Source organism: Nicotiana tabacum, chromosome 16, assembly GCF_000715075.1.
Source record: "Nicotiana tabacum cultivar K326 chromosome 16, ASM71507v2, whole genome shotgun sequence".
NCBI classification, from domain to species: Eukaryota; Viridiplantae; Streptophyta; class Magnoliopsida; order Solanales; family Solanaceae; genus Nicotiana; species Nicotiana tabacum.
The window spans coordinates 82,261,500-82,282,920 of record NC_134095.1 but is presented as its reverse complement, the minus strand read 5'-3'; the positions used below and the strand labels follow the sequence as shown (position 1 = coordinate 82,282,920).

The following is a 21,421-nucleotide window of genomic DNA, read 5'->3' as shown; positions in this document are numbered from 1 at the left end:
TATTCATGTCAAAACACATCCCTAATTTTCAAATACCATTTTTATTTAATATTTTTTCCACTTTTTTTGAAATTTTACTATTCTTATGTCCAAACGCCCACTAAGTGTCTCGTATTCCCCCATCCTAATTAAGCAATCAAACAACTAGTCAAGTGATAGTTCCTTCGATCTCATAGTCTAGCATGACGTGTAACCTTAAAACTACCTAACCGCCACGTAATCATGCTTACGTGGAATGCTAGTATCACTTCCCCCATAGAAACGAAGTATTTCCGCTATGAAGCTAAAACTACAAACCTTGACCAACATCAACCGTCGGATAAACTAAAAAACAAGCGGGACCCATAAATGGACGGTCAGATACTTGCCGTGATACAATAATTTGCAGACAAATCGTCACTTTAATCTCATTTCGTAGTTTATTCTCGAATTTCGTTTTTCTCCCAACTGCCGAAGCAAAAGCTAAAAACGAAGCATTCCTAACACATGACCAAAATCTTCTATTAGGAATTTGCAATACGTAACCCCCTTTTTCACAAACACCTGCCATTCAATCCTGAATATCGTAGGAAAAGTTGTTACATAAATTTGTCCCTTTTACAGCATTGTTCTTTCATCTCCAGCCGGAAACTTTCAAGCACCATATGATCGGTTAAAGCATCAAATTGTAGCCCCTTTTTGCACCAGTCTTTGTTCACTTTTTAGGGTTCGTTAATTTTCCCCTCTTTTTTTTTTCATTTTCCTTTTTTGTATTGTGCATAATTTTTTTCTCTTTACAGTTTGTAGATGAACTTTTTTTTTTAAATATTTAAAATTAACTTATTTGCTTTTATTCGTTTATCTTTTGAATAATTTGCGAGAAAGCTCAAAGCAGGTGATGTTTAGTAGTAATTTATTTATATGATATTTAGTGATTAATCAATGCTGCTGCTTGGTAGAAAATTAATTGGTGTTTTGAGGTGCTTACTTTTTCCCTTTAAATTTTAGTTTATGTTATATAAATCAAAAGAGGTGGAATTAACATGTATGCTGGTTTGTGAATTAATATGTTGCTCCTAGTCCTAAGTAGAAAATATACATTGCTGCGTTGAGGTGGTATTTTTTTTTTCTTTAAATTTATTTGAGACAAATCAAAAGAGGTGGTAGGTTTAAGAGTTTATATCTGCAAATGTTTGCTTTTAATCCATTCTGCTTTGCAGAAAACAAGTTTGTTCCTTTGTTTTTTGGGGGTGGGGGTTATCTGGCTCTTTTGGTGATTTGGGATATTTGGACTATGTTGTTTCACATAGTAAGTGTATACTGAGTTCTTGAACTGCTTTAAAGGGAACTAAACACATAGCTATTCGTCTGCTATGGCTCGATATTTTCTCCAATTCGTGCTAAAACTTTTCTGGCTGGGGGAATAGCTCGTTTGGTTACAAAAAAGCAAAATATGAAAATTTTGTTTTCCCCGTCAATTTTCAGCATCAAACCTGTTTCGGCGCATAAGAGGGTTTTGTCAATTTCATTTTCTAATCATTCATAATGGGTCGGATTCTGTGTCGGAAAGCATTTAGGTTCTCTAGTTTCTGCTTGACACTGGGCATTATACTTTTATGAAGGCAATAATATGGGAAGTGCTGTAGTTAAAATCACTGATGATCAGTGTGTTGGAGTTGTACATCTAGCTGGATTTGAAGTCCACAGCAGTGTTGTGAAGAGCGTGAAGCGAGGAAAAGCAACAAAACCTAGTCGCTGCTTGCTCTGCTGATTTTGTGAAAAAAACTGAACTTTTTTATTTTTTCATTTAAGTACTGTTGGCAGTGACTTAAAAGGCAGAAGCTTCGCTACCGCTTCTCGCTTTTTGGCAGAAGCGGTCGCTTCCAACTACCTGTTACGCTTCACCCAACAGAAGCGACACACTGGCCGCCTCACTTCGCTACGCGCTTAAAGCACTGAGCAAGCACTGCTCCACAGATCATGGATGACTTAAATTCAATTTTCATAGTTTAGATGACAGGAAGTTTGATTCAGTAGTATCATTGTACTATCAAGGAAAACCTCTGCAGGAAAGGAAAGAAGAACAACTATGTCAATGCAGCTTAAGGAGCTTGAAATTAAAGAGAGACCATTGACTGTTACCTTTTTCAAAAAAAAAAAAAAAAAAGAGAGACAATTGACATGCTGCTCTCCGAAGCATAGTGACTTCTAGTATAGCTTGAGTTTATGCCATAGACATCTTTCATTTCTTTCTCTTTTGCTCTCCTGGGAACTTAGGAGAGATGTCTATACATGGATAGATAATCTGTTTTTTGACAAGATAGGTGAAACATTGGAGTATTGACAGTTCTTAAGTGCTCGTTTCACTTTGCTTATTGCTGTGTGAATATTAGGTTTAACACGGGCAAATTTATAGCTGAGATTATGGGGCACGTGAATTCATGGTTTTTCTGCAAAATTAGATATTTTATGTACATATTTTTTAAAATTACCCATGCTCAATGGTGCACTTGGTTGAAGGTTGAGTTATTTACCAAGAGGAATAGAGATCAACTCCCACTTAATATATTTTTTACTCCTTTTTTTTAGTAGTGCACCCATGTACTAGAAATCCTAGATCCGCCTCTGGTTTAACAATGCAGTTGGTACATATAGGGAAATGATCTCTGCAGCTTAAATTCTAACCTCAAACAAAGGATCTAGGGTTAGTCCATTTTCTTTGTCATGTCTTTATGAGAAAAGGATTTTCTGAAATCCAAGAGTCTCGTAATGATCCTTCCAAGCAGATATAAAGAAAGAGCTTAAGTACTGTCATTTTTAGAACATGTCATGCTCAAAATATTTGCACTTCACCTTTTTTATTGATGTGCCAATATGCGGTTAATACTGGTAATTTATTACAGTAGGAAAACTCGGGATGCATCTCCATTATCTGCTTAAATACTGAATTTAAACAGTGGATCTTGGGTTATTCCTTTCTATTTATCATGTCTCTACGGGGTAAGAGGATTTTTAGAAATCTAAAAGTCTATTAGAATATCTTGCAAGACAAAAAATTGAAAAAGAAAGATCAATTTCCCCTCCCTCCTAGTACACGTCATGCTTAAAATATTTATATACAACGGAGGACGTTCTCCTTTTTCTATTTCTTTTCTTTTCTTTCCCCCGTATCATCTTATGATGAATATCTTAGTAGTCAGGCATAAGATTTTTCTTCTTACATTCCAAATGTTTGTGGCAGGGTTCCTGAAGGCAGAACATTGAGAATCTGATCGTCCCCATTCAGCATCAGTGTTTTTATGGGTATGAAGCATTATGCAGGATCCTTCTGATGCCTGGTTTCTAATTCATGGTTCTGGTGGAGATAACTTGTCGAGAGACTCAGGCAACCTGCTTTATTAAAGTATTGGAAAGTTCTTCCAGAAAAGAAGCTAAACTGATTAATTCTATCTGAGCTGACATGGAAGCTTCTTGTTGAGTTTTGAATCATCCTGATTGTAGGCCATATTTCCTGGAGATCCTGAGAAGCAGTGTTTTAAAAAGTGGAATGGGATGGAGGGGAATTTTGGTTCTGTTACTATTCTCCATCACTTTGGTCGAATCTTCAAGAAATGCTGAAAAAATGTGGTCGCTAAACGTAGTCTCAGGATCATCTCCACTTTATAGCTGGGCTTTGTACAGTGCTGGTTTTTCCGTACTGGTGGCTATAGTCCTGTCTATGTATCTAATCGTCGAGCATCTAGCTGCATACCATCAGCCTGAGGTTTTTACTTATACCTGTTCAATCCTCTCGGAGTTTTTTTCTCGCGAACATCATTGATCCAATGGTGTGCTGATCTGTTCATTTCAGTAATAAGTTTGTGGTGCTTGATCGCGTACATGCTTGTGTTGTACAGATACTTGGTCTTTGTAGCATTGCCTAGTTTCATTGTCTCAGAAAACTTATCTGAACGAATTATCTTTATCACAGGAGCAGAAGTTTTTGATTGGACTAATCTTGATGGTTCCTGTTTATGCACTGGAATCGGTAAGATAACCTTTAGCTTGTCTGCTAGCTTTTTTATCCAGTTTCTTGGAAATGGTATTTGAAGTTCGTTATACACAATTTGAGATGTTGGGCGATGATTATTGTTGTTGTTGTTGTTGTTGTTGTTGTTGTTATTAAATCTCTTAATTTGACAAGGACAGTTCTCTAAAGTAGTGCTAAGATAAGAAAATGCAAGTCCCTTCAGGTTTTCTCATTTCTGCAATCTGCATTTAGATATCTTAAAAAAATTGTATTTTAAGTTGAGCTTGAATTGAGTGCATCCTTCAACAGCCTATATGTAATACGTCTAATTTTATGGTATGACCATCACCCTAAATTTTAAAAATATTTTGTTGTCGTCGTTTATGTTTATGATTTTGTAAGGCGAGTGGTTCAATGCTTGACCACAGTTCTTGCTTTTACCTGACAGTTCTTATCCCTACTGGACTCGAATGCCGCATTCAACTGTGAGATCATACGTGATTGTTACGAGGCTTTTGCATTATATTGCTTCGAGAGGTATCTGATAGCCTGCTTAGGTATGTCGTTAGACATAGGTTGTTGCCCTCTTCTCAGATTAAGTTATCCCATGGGAAATGGCCACATTGAAAAGTTAAGTGCCTTAATTACGAGCTTCTTGCAAGATCTACTCAGCTATAATTTGATGACAGGCAGTCGATGATTAGGTTCCCTTTGGAGTTTGATAATGTCACTATATTTGTGTTTATTATTCGCATAACCTTTTCCAAATGCTGCTCCATTCATGTTGCTATTGCAACTTATTTTGCAGTGGGGCTATATGATTGTCTCCATTCTTAGTGTTTCTTTAATGGGGCAAACTTCTGCTAGCTTTTTTTTTTTTAATAAAGTTTCTTTCTTTAAACATGATTCTCATATGAGCTACATGACCTAGGTGGAGAGAAAAACACAATCGAATTTATGGAAAGTCAAAGTGTTGTAAGTTCCAGCTTGCCTCTATTGGATGATGCCTATGCATATGGAGTGGTTGAACATCCTTTTCCATTGAATTGCATGATCAGGGAGTGGCATCTTGGCCCTGACTTTTATCAAGCAGTAAAAATTGGGATAGTGCAATATGTATGTGCCCCTCTTGTAATTTGCCTCTGGATTAAGAGTTTCGTCAAGCTTCTATGTACTGAATTGAGAATTCTTTTTCCAGATGATACTTAAGATGATATGTGCTTTACTGGCTATGGTTTTTCAATTTTTTGGCATCTATGGTGAAGGAAAATTTGAGTGGAGATATGCGTAAGTCTACCAGGTTTTCCTGCCTTACTCCATAGATATCAGTATTTATTCCACCTGTTTCGTGACTCTTGTACTGTAGATTTCTGTTCTAGCCTCTGGATTGATTCTGTTTCAATTTATCCACAATATTAGAAATGTCATGAGAGCACAAGCACGTTGTTAATTTGAGTGTTAATTCTTGCAGCTATCCTTATTTGGCAGTTGTTCTTAATTTTAGCCAGACCTGGGCTCTATATTGCCTTGTGCAGTTTTATTCAGTCACCAAGAATAAATTAGCACCGATTAAGCCATTGGCGAAGTTTCTTGTATTCAAGTCGATTGTATTCTTGACGTGGTGGCAAGGTATAGCTGTTGCCTTTCTTTTGTCATTTGGAGCATTCAAAGGTTCTTTGGCACAACTATTGAAGACACGAATCCAGGACTATATCATCTGTCTTGAGGTCAGTTTTGTTTATGTAATTATCTTTGTAAACTAATAATGGCCTGATTTCTACTTCATGGGCCAGCAGAGGTTCATGAAAAAAAATGATTAATTTTGTTGTAGAATACGTGCTCTTTTTCAGTTTGCATCAATGAGCTGCTGGAGTAGTCTGGCTGGAGTAGTGAACTTTTTTGTATTAAAGTGAAGGATATAGTGCTCTTAGGTTGTATTGATTAAATTTTTTGATAAATTGATATTGCTCTTTATTTCTCTACTCGCTCATATTGAGATGTCCTAGAATTAGTTAAAGTGCGGGGAGTGGAGTGACAAAACTAAATCGAGGACGTGGAAAGCTATATCACAAAACATACCTAAGTATTGGGCTTGTACATTTTAATCGCATCATGGAACAGTTTGCTTTGAGCTACTCATAGGTGGTACTTAACTGCTGAAGTTGACATTTGAAAGTATAGCTTGTTTGTGATGTAGTACCAAAAGGGAGTAGAAACAGAGAGGAAGAAGAATAGCTACAAAGAGAGAGATAACTATCACTCAAATCTTTTAAACATAGTACATGATGGTCCTATTTGTAGGACATTGAATTCTAAACAAGTTGGAAATCTTAATACTTGTAGAATTTTATCTCCAACTAAAAAGATAAAACAAGTTAAGATTTTTATTTTTGACAGTGAGATAATGTGATGTCTAATAGATTAACCCTGTATCTAGCTAAAAGAGAAAATCATTTCTAATTTTTCTTTTTAACTCAAGATAAATGTAAATAACAATTAAGATGATGATATAGCAATCTCTTGTGGAATCCTAGGTTACTCCTAGAAGAAATTTAATGAATTCACTCTTGTAACTAGGATCGTGAAAATAAACTTGTTTATGTTGGGAAGGAATTCCTAGAAAACATGATCAGAAAATTCGTCTTGATATACATGGGTGGAAAGAAGAAGAATTTCGAAAGTTGTATCAGCATTAGCTACAACATTTCGCATTACCAGCATCATGCATAGGTCTCCGAAGGAGCGGGAGAAATCTGTCATATTATGAAACAAAAGTAACATGTATGATTATTAAACTGCACAATCTTGGTAGATTTAATTGTATTTTGGGTAAGAGAAAGAGCCAGACAATTTTCTTGGAGTTTTACTTATTTGAGGTTGGTCAGAATTAGCCAGGAAAGATACAAAAGTTCAAAAATCAAGATAGTAAATGATCAGTTGGCTAAGAAGGCTGAAGGCAACAAGTTAAAAGCATACATAGGTTGCAGGATTGAGTGCTTTGCTGCAAAATAACATTGAAGTCAAAGATGCCATATAGGTCAGATGATAATGGTGGTTGAGCTTGAAGCTTTATTCAAACCTAGGAAGGGGTGTAATGCAAATATGTTTGCTGGCTTTTGGTAAACATTGAAGAAGAGAGGGTGACCAGCACAAACGTAGAAGATGGGTGCATAGAATGTGGAGGGTTGCTGCTGGAAAAGAGACGAATCACAAGCAATTCATTTGTGGTCATAGATTAAGGAATTATGATGGGTGATGTGTATTGGAACAATCATAAAGTGTCTCTGCACAGGTGGCTGTTGAGTTCTACTAGCAGCCAGTGAATTGAACACCGAAAACATGTACCAGAAAGGTGAACACCAGAACATGGTGATAATGCTTGTGATTTCTGGAGACCGATGCCATTTAAAAGACGTAGAGCACACCTTTAGTGGGCTTGTCACTTGTGTTTGTGTCTTGTGGTCTCCCAAGCCTATCCCATCAGATGTTGTCATTGAAGTTGAGAGAGTAAGATTTCCTATTCCAATTGTAATGGAGATACTTCTTTAAAGAAACATTATTATAACCCTATCCGAGATAGTGGGCAAGGTGGAAATTCTTGTTCATGCAGAAGAGATATGATATTGAATTAAACCAACTCAAGGAGTCAATTCTAGCAGAGGTAGAATGTTACGTTTCTCAAAGATCAGTGTGCCTGTTATCCACGTCGCTAGGACATGTTTTCGAAAAATGAATCATTTTCAAAATTTAAATTGTAGAAGAAGTCTAAGCATTGATCACACCGCACAAGTAGTGGAAGGAGATATTTGGTGGCAAGAATGAGAGCATTAAACACATTAAAGGCTCAGGTAAAGATCGCCAAAACATGGCGATAATATTTGGTCCAAAAAATGGATTGCGACTACCGAAGCCCGTGGTTGAGAGAAGTCAATCAAGGGCTTAGGACTTCGAAAGGGCTAACGATTCAAGCGTGGTCACATCAACATAAATATAATCCCGGATGACCGACACAGATTGATTTAGGGGCTTCTCAAGAGCTCCTTAAAGTCTAGACTACTAATCAGAAATTTTGAAGTCCTATTTCCTCTTGAGAAGACTAGCCAAACTTAGGCAGCTAAATAGTAGTCATTGAGCAGCAACAACTTCAAGTAAAAGGAGGCTAATAAAAGTGCTCAGTAGTGGAACAGGGTAATACCTTAAATTGCGTATATGGTGTACCTACTTTTGTTCCTCAAGGTGAAACCTGATGTCCAATCCCCTAGACAATTTTTTCGCTTGAATAGTGCTTACATATTGATTATTGAAAAGGAAGAATGTCCTTTTCTTCAAAACATGCTGGACATGCTTGATAGCTTAGGTTTCTAGTGTTTTATAACCAGCATTATCTTTGTACTATCACAATATCTACTGTTTTTCTAATAAAATTTTACTCCTTTTAAGAAAAAAAAATTGTCCGTGGATTGGGTAGACATTGGGGAGCCCAGTTTGTGAGCTTCTATGAGGTGCTTGATGACTTGCCCTATTTGAGAAGATCGAACAAGGAGTTTGGGGAGGAAAAATGAAGTGTCACAGAATTCCTTCAACTTTTAGGCGAAAGTGTCTGGGAGCTGAAAAGCTAGAGTTAAATGTGTCGTATAGTAATAGGGCATAAAGAAGCAATGACGGTCAATGCCAATGCAGTGAAAGATGAAGATAAGGATAAGAAGTTGGAATGCAAGGGATGGAATAGTAGGGTGAAAATAAGCTTTTTAGTCACTCTTACTTAATCGGAATACAGATGTATATTGTTCCCTGTCGACAAAAGTCGAAGAGTTGGAGGTGAGATATTTGAGACAGCTCTGGCCTAATAGGTAGGTGATGCTTTAGGAGCTAATGGATATGAGGGCATTGTGATCTTTTGAGACAAGAGTTCCTACATTAAAGGACTATAGGCCGATTTGTTTAGAGCGCTTTAATTATATGGGAATGCTTTTTAGTTACCTGCAATTCGTAAAAAAGGTTGACAAAAGGTAGAGCAAAGCAAGTTCTACCTCGTTTGATATAAAAATTAGATATTAAGGAAGTCTATGATCATGTTGGTTATTTTTAATGATTATGTTGAAGAAAATGGGACTTTAAGACACTAATGGTTAGATGGATATAGTTCTTGTCTCTAGGGTGGTGTTCTCTGTAATTGTTGTTGATGGTCGCTGGATTTCTTTGTACAGGGGGGCTTTAAGGTAGGAAGACGTTTTCTTGTTTCTCTTTTTGCTAGTATGGGGAGGGCCTTCTTAGATGATGTATAAGGCTAAAACTAAAACTAGGATAAGAAGTTTTATGTTGGGTTGCAAATATAGTGGTATTCTAGTTGATACAATAATAATATGTGGTGCTGAAGAATCCCGATTGAGATATCAAAGGCTCATTTCGCTAATATTCTAAGCTGTATTAAGTTTACATATCAATTTTCATCATGTTCTCTGTTTAAGAGGTATAGGACTACAAGATTGGTAGACAATTTGGCATGTCAAGTCGAATTTTTCATCACAACCTACCCTGGAATGCCACTAGAAGCAGGTTATAAATGATTGAGAATAGACTTTCTATCTGGAAGGGAGAGTATTTTTGTATTTGTCTCTTCAGGTTGTCCTGATAAATGCAATTTTTGATTTCCTTTCTACATACATGATGACATTACTTCCAATACTTTCCAAGATAGTTGCAACATTGGACATAATATGAACAAATTTTGTATGGAAGGGGAGCAGAGAAAAGATAACCACCTGTGCAACGGACAATGTCCAACAAGGTAGAGGGTGGTTTGGGTGAAAAATTTAAGTTTCTGCTTGGATAGGCTAAATGTCTTTCAATTTTATTATTTTTTTCCTTAATTGTTGCGGGTGTATGCTTAAAATTCGAAGTCATACATAATGTGCTTGGTGCTTTAGACTTGGTCTACTGTCCTTATCCTATTTGTAGTGACTAGGCGACAACTCTGAAAAGTATTTCCTGCCTATATATGAGTTCATTCGTTAAGGGCAATGGTTATGCACTCCCAAAATATGCATAAAAGTAAAAACTATTCATTGGACCAAAAGTTAACAGTGCTTGGCATCACCCATTGAACACCAAAAAGGTTGAGGATCGCCCTCCACAAAGCCGAGGACACAGGGCAATGCAACAAAAGATGATCAACTTCTTCCCCTGAGCTTTTACACATATAGCACCAACTAACAAGTGTAATTCCCCTCTTTCGCAGATTCTCAGCGGTCAAAATCACTCCCCTTGCCGCTAGCCATGCAAAAAAGTACACCTTCGTGGGCGCCTTAGGAATCCAGATCGAGGAATATGGAAAAGAGGCCTCCTCTCTCACCAACATACTCTAGTAAAAGGACTTTACGGTAAACAGACCATCGCCACACAAACCCCATCTCCAAGAATCACAAGATGGCTGATGCCTGTCTTGCCCATATAGCATTGTCAATAAATCTTGGAGTTCCGCAATCTCCCAATCTTGCATGTTCCTTCTAAATGAGAGGTCCCATACTACCCCCCTCCCCCCTTACATGCTCCTTACGAATCTGTTGGACCATCAATTCCTTCTATTGATCATATGCATCAACACTACCTAAAGACTTGACATGCCTTTATTTATATAATTATATTTTCCAACTGCCACATTTGGTTTACAAGTGCCATGCACTTCCTTACTTATTTGGTTTATTATGCCCACTGTTGTAGTAGGTGCATGTCCAAGGACTTTACAGTGGGTTGCCCACAAAATAGTGTAAAAATATGATTTTCAAGATTTAATCTTTCAGCATATATGTGATTTAATACTTATAATATCAAGTTAAATTTTATATTGTTGTTCATTTATATTTAGTTTAATAGGTCAGTTTTTTCTTTTTTTTCTTTATTTGTATTTGTTTTATTTTAATTTGCGATTAATTTATAAAATACATATAGGAAGCATGAACAACACTACATAGATTCATTGAGGATTAGGCGTTAAATATTCAAGCATTGTTGACTAGCGTAACATAGTCCATTTGTTTGGGAATCTTAAAGTGTGTATGAGAAACGCTTATTCTTTCTTGGTATCCTATTTTTTCTAGGTTTAAGTACTCTGCTCATTTTAGGTTTAATCACTAAAAGTATCATGCCTAGCCCTCCTTCATGATATTTTCAGTGATTAAACCTAAAATGAACAGAGTAATTAAACCTTAAGAAAAACGGGATACCAAGAAAGAAGGAGGAAGGAGGGTTTTTCCTACCCACTTTGAGGCTTCCAAACAAGTAGACCATCTAACTCCAGTCCCTGAATATCTGATATAAGTAACGCATAATCCTCAATGAATCTATGTAGCAGTAGTTCATGCTACCCTTGTATATTTTATGAATCAATCGCAAATAAAAAAACACAAATTAACAAAAAAGGAAAAAACATGCACAGTAAACTAAATATAAATAAGCTAAATATAAAGTGTAACTTGGTATAATAAGGATCAAGTCACATGTACATTGAAAATTATATTTTTGCAGTATTTTGTGGTTCGGGCGAACCACAGTAAAATTCTTGGGATATGCACCTACTACAACAGTAGGCTTCATACACCAAGGCAATGCATGACATTTGTAAACCTAGCAGTTGATAAGTATAATTATATAAAGACATGTCAAGTCTTTAAATAGTGTTGATGCATCAATAGAACCCTAGCCTAAAATTTAGCTTGCTCAGGACTGATTGAGGTGACGCACCTTTTGAGCTTAACACCTGCATTTTAGAACAAAGAGATCTGGGAACCGGGAATGCCTTTTGAAGGGCTGGTAACAATTTTAATCTTGTGAAGTATAAGATTATAACACTGGAGTATAGAAAGTTGAAAATTACCTACCTATAGTAATGATTAGTGCATTTATGCCTTTGCTCTTATCAGTTGTCATTCCTTGATCTGCTGGCTGAAGTGTTGGTTGTCCAAATTAACAGACAGATGAAGTGAAGGTTGAGATTGATGTGAGTAAAGACCTGGTGATGCCATGATATGGGATAAATCAAAGGTGACTTCTGCATAGTGCCTTTCCGGTGTCGCTACCTTCAAAATCATGCTGAATATATCATGCTTCTAAGCTCAAAATGGAATTGTACAGCCCTGATCTGTGTATGATTATGTTTTCCACATTGGAATACTGCAGCTTGGGTTTCTGACATGTGATATCAGTAAAAGAGTCCATTAGCTTTTCAAACTCCATTGCAGTATTGAAGCGCTCGAAAAGTATTAAGCCTAGGAATGATACTTGAAATGTTTAACCCCTTAAAGCCACAAATTCTGCTATGAGCTGCCACAAAATATCTTCTTAGAACAGAGTTGAGAAGACTGTGTAGTCACTTATGGCAGGCACATACTCTTCATGTGCGCTGATCATTATTTATCTTCTCAATCTGATAGAGATGTAGTAGGGTTTAACTGCATTCCACCGAGTAAACCGTAACTAACTTGTTTTCCCTGTCTAAAAGGACTGTAGCTGGGGTTTACTGGGTGGAGGTTTTACCAGATTTTCTTTCTCATGAGAGCCATTATCTTGGGAGTGATAATCTAGGTGGTCTGGCAGTATGTACCAATTTATTTTCTTTTGCCTGTTATTTCAAAGCGGAAACCTTTTGCGAGCAATAGAAGTAGCTGGATAAGTTGTTTTATTTTTAATGTTCTTGAGCCGAGGGTCTTTCGGAAACAACCTCTCTACCTTCATGAGGTAGGGGTAAGGTCTGCGTACACTTTACCCTCCTCAGATCCCACTTGTGGGATTTCACTGGGTTTTTTGTTGTTGTTGTTGTAGAACTAGCTGCATAAGATCTTTTTGTGATGTTTCAAATTATTGGTGACCTGATGTTAGCCAATTATTTAATACATTATCTAATCTTTTCTTGTAAAAACAGATGGGTATTGCTGCTGTGGTGCATCTTTATCTTTTTGTCATGTTTCAAATTATTTGGTGACCTGATGTTAGCCAATTATTTAGTACATTATCTAATATTTTCTTGTAAAAACAGATGGGTATTGCTGCTGTGGTGCATCTTTATGTTTTCCCAGCAGTGCCTTACAAGCGCGGAGAAAGATGTGTCAGAAATGTTGCTGTGCTGTCAGATTATGCAGCTCTGGACACCCCACCAGACCCAGAGGAAGTTCAGGATTGTGAAAGGTCTACCCGTATACGCATTTCTCGGCCTGAAGAGAGAGAGAAGCGTTTAAAATTCCACCAGAGTGTTCGTGATGTAGTTGTTGGAAGTGGTGAAATAGTAAGATTTCTATTCCTTGATGTCTTCTTTTGTTGTTTTAGTTATTCTTGATTCTCTCTAGCTGTGCAACTGATGTGTTTTCTGATGTCACGTCTTTTAGATAATTGATGATATGAGGTTCACAGTATCTCATGTTGCGGAACCAGTTGAAAGGGGAATTGCTAAACTAAATAGGACTTTCCATCAGATATCAGAAAATGTAAAACGGTATGAAGAGAGGAGGAGGAACTCGAAAGATGACAGTTATCTTGTTCCACTGAACTCATGGACAAATGAGTTCTCTGAAGTACATGATGATCTCGTTGAAGGGAGTATGAGCGACAGTGGGATGCATGGCAAGCGACCACATCATCAATCTAAAGGGATGTCATCCCTACGGAGATAGTAGACTATTTAATCTAACCTAGAAGCAGAGGTGTGGATTTCATCTTCTAACCATATTGTTCATTAACCATACTGTGGACATATTTCCACATTGAGATGATATGGTAGGTAACCTATATTTAGGAGTGCGCGTGAATATTGAGAAGGCACTTGTCTAGGGTTGAAGTACTGTAAAGACTTGAATAGCTGATGATTTTCATGTGTAAAGCTTGGAGGAAAATTTGGGCAATGACATGGTTGGTGCAAAGCTGATAAGATAGTTTGTTGCATGATGAGGAAAAACAAAATCTTAAGCTACTAAGTTTTGACAGATTTCCAAAAGATGTACGACTGTTAACTTCACTTGTTAATGAATTTTTGCACTGTTCTTCATATTCTTCTAAATGTTACTTATTTGAGGAGTTGTTTCATGTTGGTGGACTTCTCAACTTGGTTGTGTGTTTTGTCAACTTACAAGCGTTTCTGCATGCAGGCATGTTTTTACTTATTGATTACACCTTTAGGTTCATTGTAATGTGTTTTTACTTCTTGATTACACCTTTAGGTTCTTGATTTACTTCTTGTAATGAGTTTACAATTATACCTTTGGATGCTTGGCTTTCATATCTTTTAGAAAAAAAGACAAGGATAATTTTATCCTTTTGATGCTTTATCTATGTATATGTTATATAAAAGAATCAGTTACTCCATGTTGATGGTGGTATTAAGTTACCAAAATCGATGTATCACTTTATACAAGTATTAATAGAGAAGATAAACCAAACATTGTACTCCCTCTATCCTAAAGATAAACCAAACATTGTACTCCCTCTATCCTAATTTATGTGACGCTTGTTGTCTTTTAAATTCAAATTTTTTAATTTTGATCATGAATGGACATAGAACTTTTTAGTTTTTTTAAATAAAATTCATATATTTAGAAACTATGTAAAAAAATACTATAAATTACAATAATTAATAATTTAAAATATTTAAATATATATTTGAAAGTAATTCGTTTGAATTCGAAATTCTAACACTTTCACATTAATTAAAATGAAAGGAGTATAAGTATTAATTTTTGTTATACATCAAATCCCGGGATCTTGTTGTATTTGGAGGGGTGACCCCAAAGTACATTAGGGTTTCAAAAGTAGGTGCCTTCTTATTGTCACTTTTTCAACTTTATATATTCGCCCTTGTCTTCCCACGCAACACAAACAGACCTCAGCTTCTAATACGCACACAAGTTAAGCACACAGTTTATAGAGGCGCAGTGATGAGATATAGAGAGTCATGCACCACTCTGACAGAAGCGATGTTAAATTCTCATACCCACATACTTTTTTGAGTTGATTAGCAAAATTTTCATTTGTCTTTTGGAAATTTTCACCCATTTTGAGAAAGATGGGTTGAGAAATTGTCAGTTAAACAACCATTGGAATAAGGATGAGGTAGAAAGGGATGAGGATATTGGGAAGTTATTGGTGCGGGTGGGGTGGAAAGATTATGATTATTTAATTTTTTACAACCAAAATTGGAAAAAATGAAAAATAAAAAATATCTTCGCTACTCCTCCCATACCATGACTTCCACTAACTTCTCCCTCTCTTGATTTTGTCATCCGTTTGTGAAATTAAGCAGTTGCTTCTCTCTTTGCTCTGAAGATTATAGTTGTGATAACTGATGATTTATTGTTATATGATAGATTAGTCTTGCTCTAACTTTTGAAATTCCAAATTATTTTAATTTCCCAAATTGAACTTGGATGTTAAATATAATCCATAGTTGCTCTTCTTGATTGTAGCAAACTGTTATAAATATATTATATTATGGATGTTCATTTAGTGCTCCATTGTAAATTATTTTTTTGAAGAAGCTTATCCACATGAGACTCCACTATAAATATGTTTATCTATTTAGTACTCTATTGAAAATAAGCCTTCCTAAAGAAGCTTATCACTTCGGTACCCGGTTATGGATAAATATTACCCTAGGTAGAAGATTATTCATACCAGGTATAATAAGCTTATCAATTCAGTACTTCGTTATGGATAAACATTGCTCTCAGTAGAAGATTATTCATATCTGGTATAGTAGCAGCTTACACAGCAGCTTGCAGTAGCAGCTTATACAGCAGTTTGTAATAGCAGCTTATACAACAGCTTACACAGCAGCTTACACAACAGCTTGTAGTAGCAGCTTACACAGCAGCTTGCGTAGCAGCTTACACAGCAGCTTCCTTTCTTCTATAAATAGAAGAGATTTCAGTTCATTATGTACATCAGTTTGAATTCGAATAATATATCAGTTTCTCTCTATACTTGTCTTTACTTTACAGTCTCTATTTTATAACACGTTATCAGCACGAGACTCTGCCATCTCGAGCAAATACTTTGAAAGTATCAAAGGTACGAACTTTCTTTTTGTAAATAATGTCAAATCTTTCTAAACGTGAATTTGTAATATTGGATATATCGAGCAAAAGTTACGTGTCTTGGGTGCTTGATGCTGAAATTCATCTTGATATGATGGGTCTAGCAGACACCATCAAAGATAAGTTATGCGTTTTACTTGCTATGTGTGCTACTGCCATTAAAATAAAATAAAAAAAGGTACTTAGGAACCTAGTAAGTGAGCCATAATCATTGGACGAGATTCTGGAGCATTTTATGAATTTTAAAACACTATAATTTGTATATCTTTATGTTTCGTTTTTCATTTACTCGTTTTCGAATTAAGATTTTAATTTTACTCCAGAAGAGTAATATTGCATAGGAAACTATAAAGTGGATGACATTGTTAGATCCACTTATACTCCAGCAGAGTTTGCAAGAAATATACAATCACCAGAAGTGGTTATGTTTCGCATATCTCGTTGTACCTAAATTTTTGTTAACCGGCAGAAGTGGTATATGCCTATGGCCACTAGAAGTGATAATTTAGGCTTTCTGTGGTTACAATTGAAGATAAACTAAAGAAATATTCTCTATAGTACATGCATGCCTCAATTTGCTCCTGAAGTAGCATTATCGTAAAAGAGCTTCTAAGACATCACATGATTTGGTGTAATTAATGCACGTTCAAATAATTATGTTCTGTTCCCTGAAGGATGAGAACTTTTGATAAATATTAGCCCATTCCTGAAGTAAATGTGACAATATTAATAAATGACGTAAATAGGAACACATTTTTTATGTGAATATATTACGATTCACCTCCAGAAGAGGTAATATGATTGAAGGAATATATACTCAATATTTCGTATTTTAAATTTGCTCCTGAAGAAGTAACACAATTGAAATTTTCTCCTGAAGCAGGAAAATATTATGAAACTGTGTCTTTTTGTGCTTAAACAAAATAATAAGCTATTCAAAGTTATTTTTGAAGCACATTTTCATTCCCTGGAGTGAATGAAGAAATACCACAACTCACCTCCTGAAGAGGTAGAATAACAAAGGATATAAATTTTGTTTTTGTGGCATAAAGATCATTAACGCACGTACCCGTTGTACGTAAAATATCTTGAATAATTTTATTAAATATCATTCTAAGGCAAAAAGCATTCTTGTAGAATGCTTTGTACTACAACCACATTAATATTTTATGGTTAGTTATCGAGTTCCCTGAAGGAAATAACAACTCATGTATCTTTCCCTGAATGATGTAATGATTATGTGGTTGCCGCTTTGATATAAAATATTCAGATGTTAATGGCGTTTCTCCCTGAAGGAGATATTTGTCACAAAGTTGGTGGTAAAAATACTGCAAATTTTAATTTCTTACATTTATAAATTTATAATGTCTTTATAATGTTCATTTTATTAAGAATTTCTCTCATGATACCAGAAGTGTCTGAGCAATATTTGATAGTACAAAATATATCAACAACTCCTGAAGAGCTAACTGTTTGTCTAGAAGACATATGACACAAGTAGTGTCTGATAAATATTAAATTGTGTATAATAAATGAAGGCTCTCGAAGAGTTTATATACAAATATGTCATTCATATTATATGATTATGGTCAAAACATATGTTGTAGTAAACCTGAAGTTTACTAATACAAATGACTATCATATTGAGACTACAAATGATTGGAAGATTAAAAATCTTCATGTTTCCACAATCATAGGGGGTAAAATAATATGTATGTGCGAAGTTACCCGCCTTATTCTTCAATTTTGTACTATATCATGTATCAGAGTAAACCAGAAGTTTACTAATGCAAAAGCAGTCATAGTAAATAAGAAGTTTATTAATGCAAAAGTTTACGCCATAGTAAACCAGAAGTTTATTAAGAGATAGCACATGACATGATAAACTTGAAGTTTTCATTTGCCATTTTTAAATGAGCTATTTGAGAATTCAGATAAGCATATACTAAAGAACTAGAAGATTCTTCAGGAATTCTCATGTGTTGCTTGTTCTCATAATGAATTGATTATACCAGCTAAAGTTGGGACTAAGACCCCTGATTCTGAAATATATAAAAGGTGAATATGGGCCCGTTCACCTATCATGTGAACCACTTATAGGTGCATATATGAGATGGTTACATGTGTAATTATTGTCAACCTGCAGTTTTGCATTTGGAATTGTTTTTCTCGATTAAGAGCATAATTTTCAGATTATGAAATCAAGATAGTTCATCTTGATAATGCTGGTTTATATCCAAGCTGGTTTAGCATTGAATACCTCCTATTAATGGCTAAACCATTGCTTATGAGAACAAAGCTTCATGTGTTGGTCTAAGATTTTCTAAATTGCATATAGCAGCACTTGTATGCATCAGATCAACAATATATGATAAGTCATCCCTTCACAATTGGTTCAGGATCAGAAACCAAATATTTTTACTATCTTTTGTTGTGTGGTATATGATTAATTTCTCTACCATAATACACAAAGATATGTTTCCCAAAGATGATTGGGGATATATGTTAGTTTTTCTAACATTTGGGGGATGGAATAAACAGTTGAAAAATATGCTATATGAATCGAATTATCATGATCCTCACTTAGAAGATAATTCAAGTCGAATGCCAGAAGCATTTGCTGATCCAAAATTAAATATCATATTTCAGCTGCAAATGCTCCTATTAAAATTAAAGTCCTTAAAGGATAGAGTCTACTGTACGCATGAAGCGTGGTAGACCAATCGGTTCCAAAGGTAACAATCCTTGAAAAATAGTAGGAGCTAATGATCAAAATGAGGAGGAAATAAGCTCTAGAAGAGCCCACGACATACCATTTCATGAAACTCCCGAAAAAGTTCAGGTACCTGAAAATAAAGAAAGTTATGAGATCTCCACAAGTTATGTCGCTTCGGAACTGCCACAAAATGATCGTCGACGATATATTTAATACAATATAGTGCACAATATTGTAAAAGATTGTGAGGATCGGACTAGCAGTTCAGACACTTGAAGATGTCATACTATTTAGATACAAGTCTTAACCTATATGACTTATTTGGCTAAATCTATATGAAGATCCTTGAAGGATTGAAAATGCCCGAAGCATATAATTCAAAGTCTTGAGAAATGTACTCTATCAAATTATAAAGATCTTTGTACGGTTTAAAGCAATCTGTGCGCGTGTGCGCCTCAGTAAATATTTGCTGAAAGAAAGTTACATAAATTATGTTATTTGTCCATGTATTTTTATAAAGAAAATGTCATCAAAATTTGTTACACTTGCTGTTTATGTTGGTGACATAAATCTTATTGGAACTCCGGAAGAGCTCCAAGAGGGTCTTAAAAATACTTTTACATGGACAAAATGTACCCATTAAGTACACCAATGAATATTCAATCACTTGAAGTGAATAAGGATCCGTTCCAACCTCTTGAAGAGGATGAGGAGCTCCTTGGTCCTAAAATACTCTATCTCGGTATAGATGGTGCACTTATTTATCTTGCTAATGCTAACAAAAGTGATGCAGATCGTATTGGTAATGCAGATGCAAGTTATTTATCTGATACCCATAAAGCTCGATTTCAAACCGACAAGCAGGGAGTGCATATGATTGAGATCAGTGATTCATTCGAGAAACATGTGAGTAGGAATGTGATAAAAGACCCACAATATTATACGGAGACAATGTTTCATGCATAACACTATTAAAGGGAGCATTTATAAAAGGAGATAGAACGAAGAACATTTCACCAGAATTATTCTACACACACGATCTTCAGAAAAGTGGTGACATTGATGTGCAACAAATCCGTTCAAGTGATATTCCAGCAAATTTATTCACTAAATCTTTGCCAAATTCAACTTTTGAGAAGATGGTATACAAGATTGGAATGCGGAGACTCAAATATTTGAAACAAGGTTTTCATCAGGGGAGTAAAATACGCAATGCACTCTTTTTCCCTTACTAAGGTTTTTTCCCATGGGGTTTTCCTTATAAGATTTTTAATGAGGCACCTAGCAATGCATATTACTAATGTGTACTCTTTTTCCTTCACTAGGATTTTTTTCCCACGTGGTTTTTCCTAGTAAGATTTTAATGAGACACATTATCTTTTAATGAACATCCAAGGGGGAGTGTTATAAATATATTATATTATGGATGTTCATTTAGTACTCCATCGTAAATTATCTTCCTGAAGAAGCTTATCCATATGAGACTCCACCGTAAATATGTTTATCTATTTAGTACTCTATTGGAAATAAGCTTCCTGAAGAAGCTTATCACTTTGGTACCCGTGGATAAACATTATCCTAGGTAGAAGATTATCCATACCGGGTATAATAAGCTTATCCATTCAGTACTCCGTTATGGATAAATATTGCTCTCAGTAGAAGATTATCCATATCTGGTATAGTAGCAGCTTACACAACAACTTGCAGTAGCAACTTACACAGCAGCTTGCGTAGCAGCTTACACAGCAGCTTGTAATATCAGCTTACACAACAGCTTGTAGTAGCAGCTTACACAGTAGCTTGCGTAGCAGCTTACACATCAACTTCCTTTCTTCTATAAATAGAAGAGATTTCAGTTCATTATGTACATCAGTTTGAATTCGAATAATATATCAGTTTCTCTCTATACTTGTCTTTACTTTACAGTCTTTATTTTATAACACAAAACGTTTTTCTAACACTTCTATTATTTCAATAGTGAAAGGAAGTTACAACTCAACTCAAACTATTACACGAATTAAAGACACTAAACTGAAATATAAAGGATAGAGAAGAAGAGATGAGAAGATCAGACTAAGAATGGGGATGAGGGAATACAGACACTCAAAAAGGAGGAAGATGAGACATTTTACTCAACAATACGCATGCCCTTATCTCACATCGGATCCCAAATATAATGTTCTAATAAAGCACTATTTCTTAGTGGTAATTAGCTATCTATAGATACCATTTGGTATATTACATTCTGTAGATACGTTTTACGTTTTTATAAGATGTATTTGATGTATTTAGACTACTGTATTCATAAATACAATAGGAAAAATAGGCATGAATCATAGAAGTCCAGCTAATCAGATGTTGTATTCAACTGTATTCAAGAGTTGTATCATTGAATACAGTAACGTATATTCCTTAAAAAGGGACCTTTCAACTGATTTAAAACGGAAAGGAAATCAATCTAGAAAATAGTCTCCTAATATAACTCAACTAACACAATTATATTACCCATAATATGTATTTCTCCCTTTATTAAAGATTTTCCATCCAAAAGTATCAAAAAACAGAGCAAATTGTGGATTCCCAATCTCCCTTCTTTCTTTTCAGTTCCTTTGTTACAGTTCGTACAAAACAAATTTCAAC

General features: G+C 35.4%; 1 protein-coding gene across 1 annotated transcript; it reads left to right on the top strand.

Moving 5' to 3' along the window:
* Positions 1-428: 428 nt before the first annotated feature.
* LOC107778348 (protein LAZ1 homolog 1) lies at positions 429-14,021 on the top strand. The gene is made up of 9 exons (XM_016598588.2): positions 429-706; positions 3,221-3,742; positions 3,950-4,006; positions 4,437-4,545; positions 4,920-5,104; positions 5,187-5,275; positions 5,460-5,715; positions 13,020-13,265; positions 13,366-14,021. The coding sequence occupies exons 2-9, from the start codon at positions 3,527-3,529 to the stop codon at positions 13,648-13,650; spliced, it is 1,443 nt and encodes a 480-aa protein (XP_016454074.2). The 5' UTR covers positions 429-706; positions 3,221-3,526; the 3' UTR covers positions 13,651-14,021.
* Positions 14,022-21,421: the final 7,400 nt, after the last annotated feature.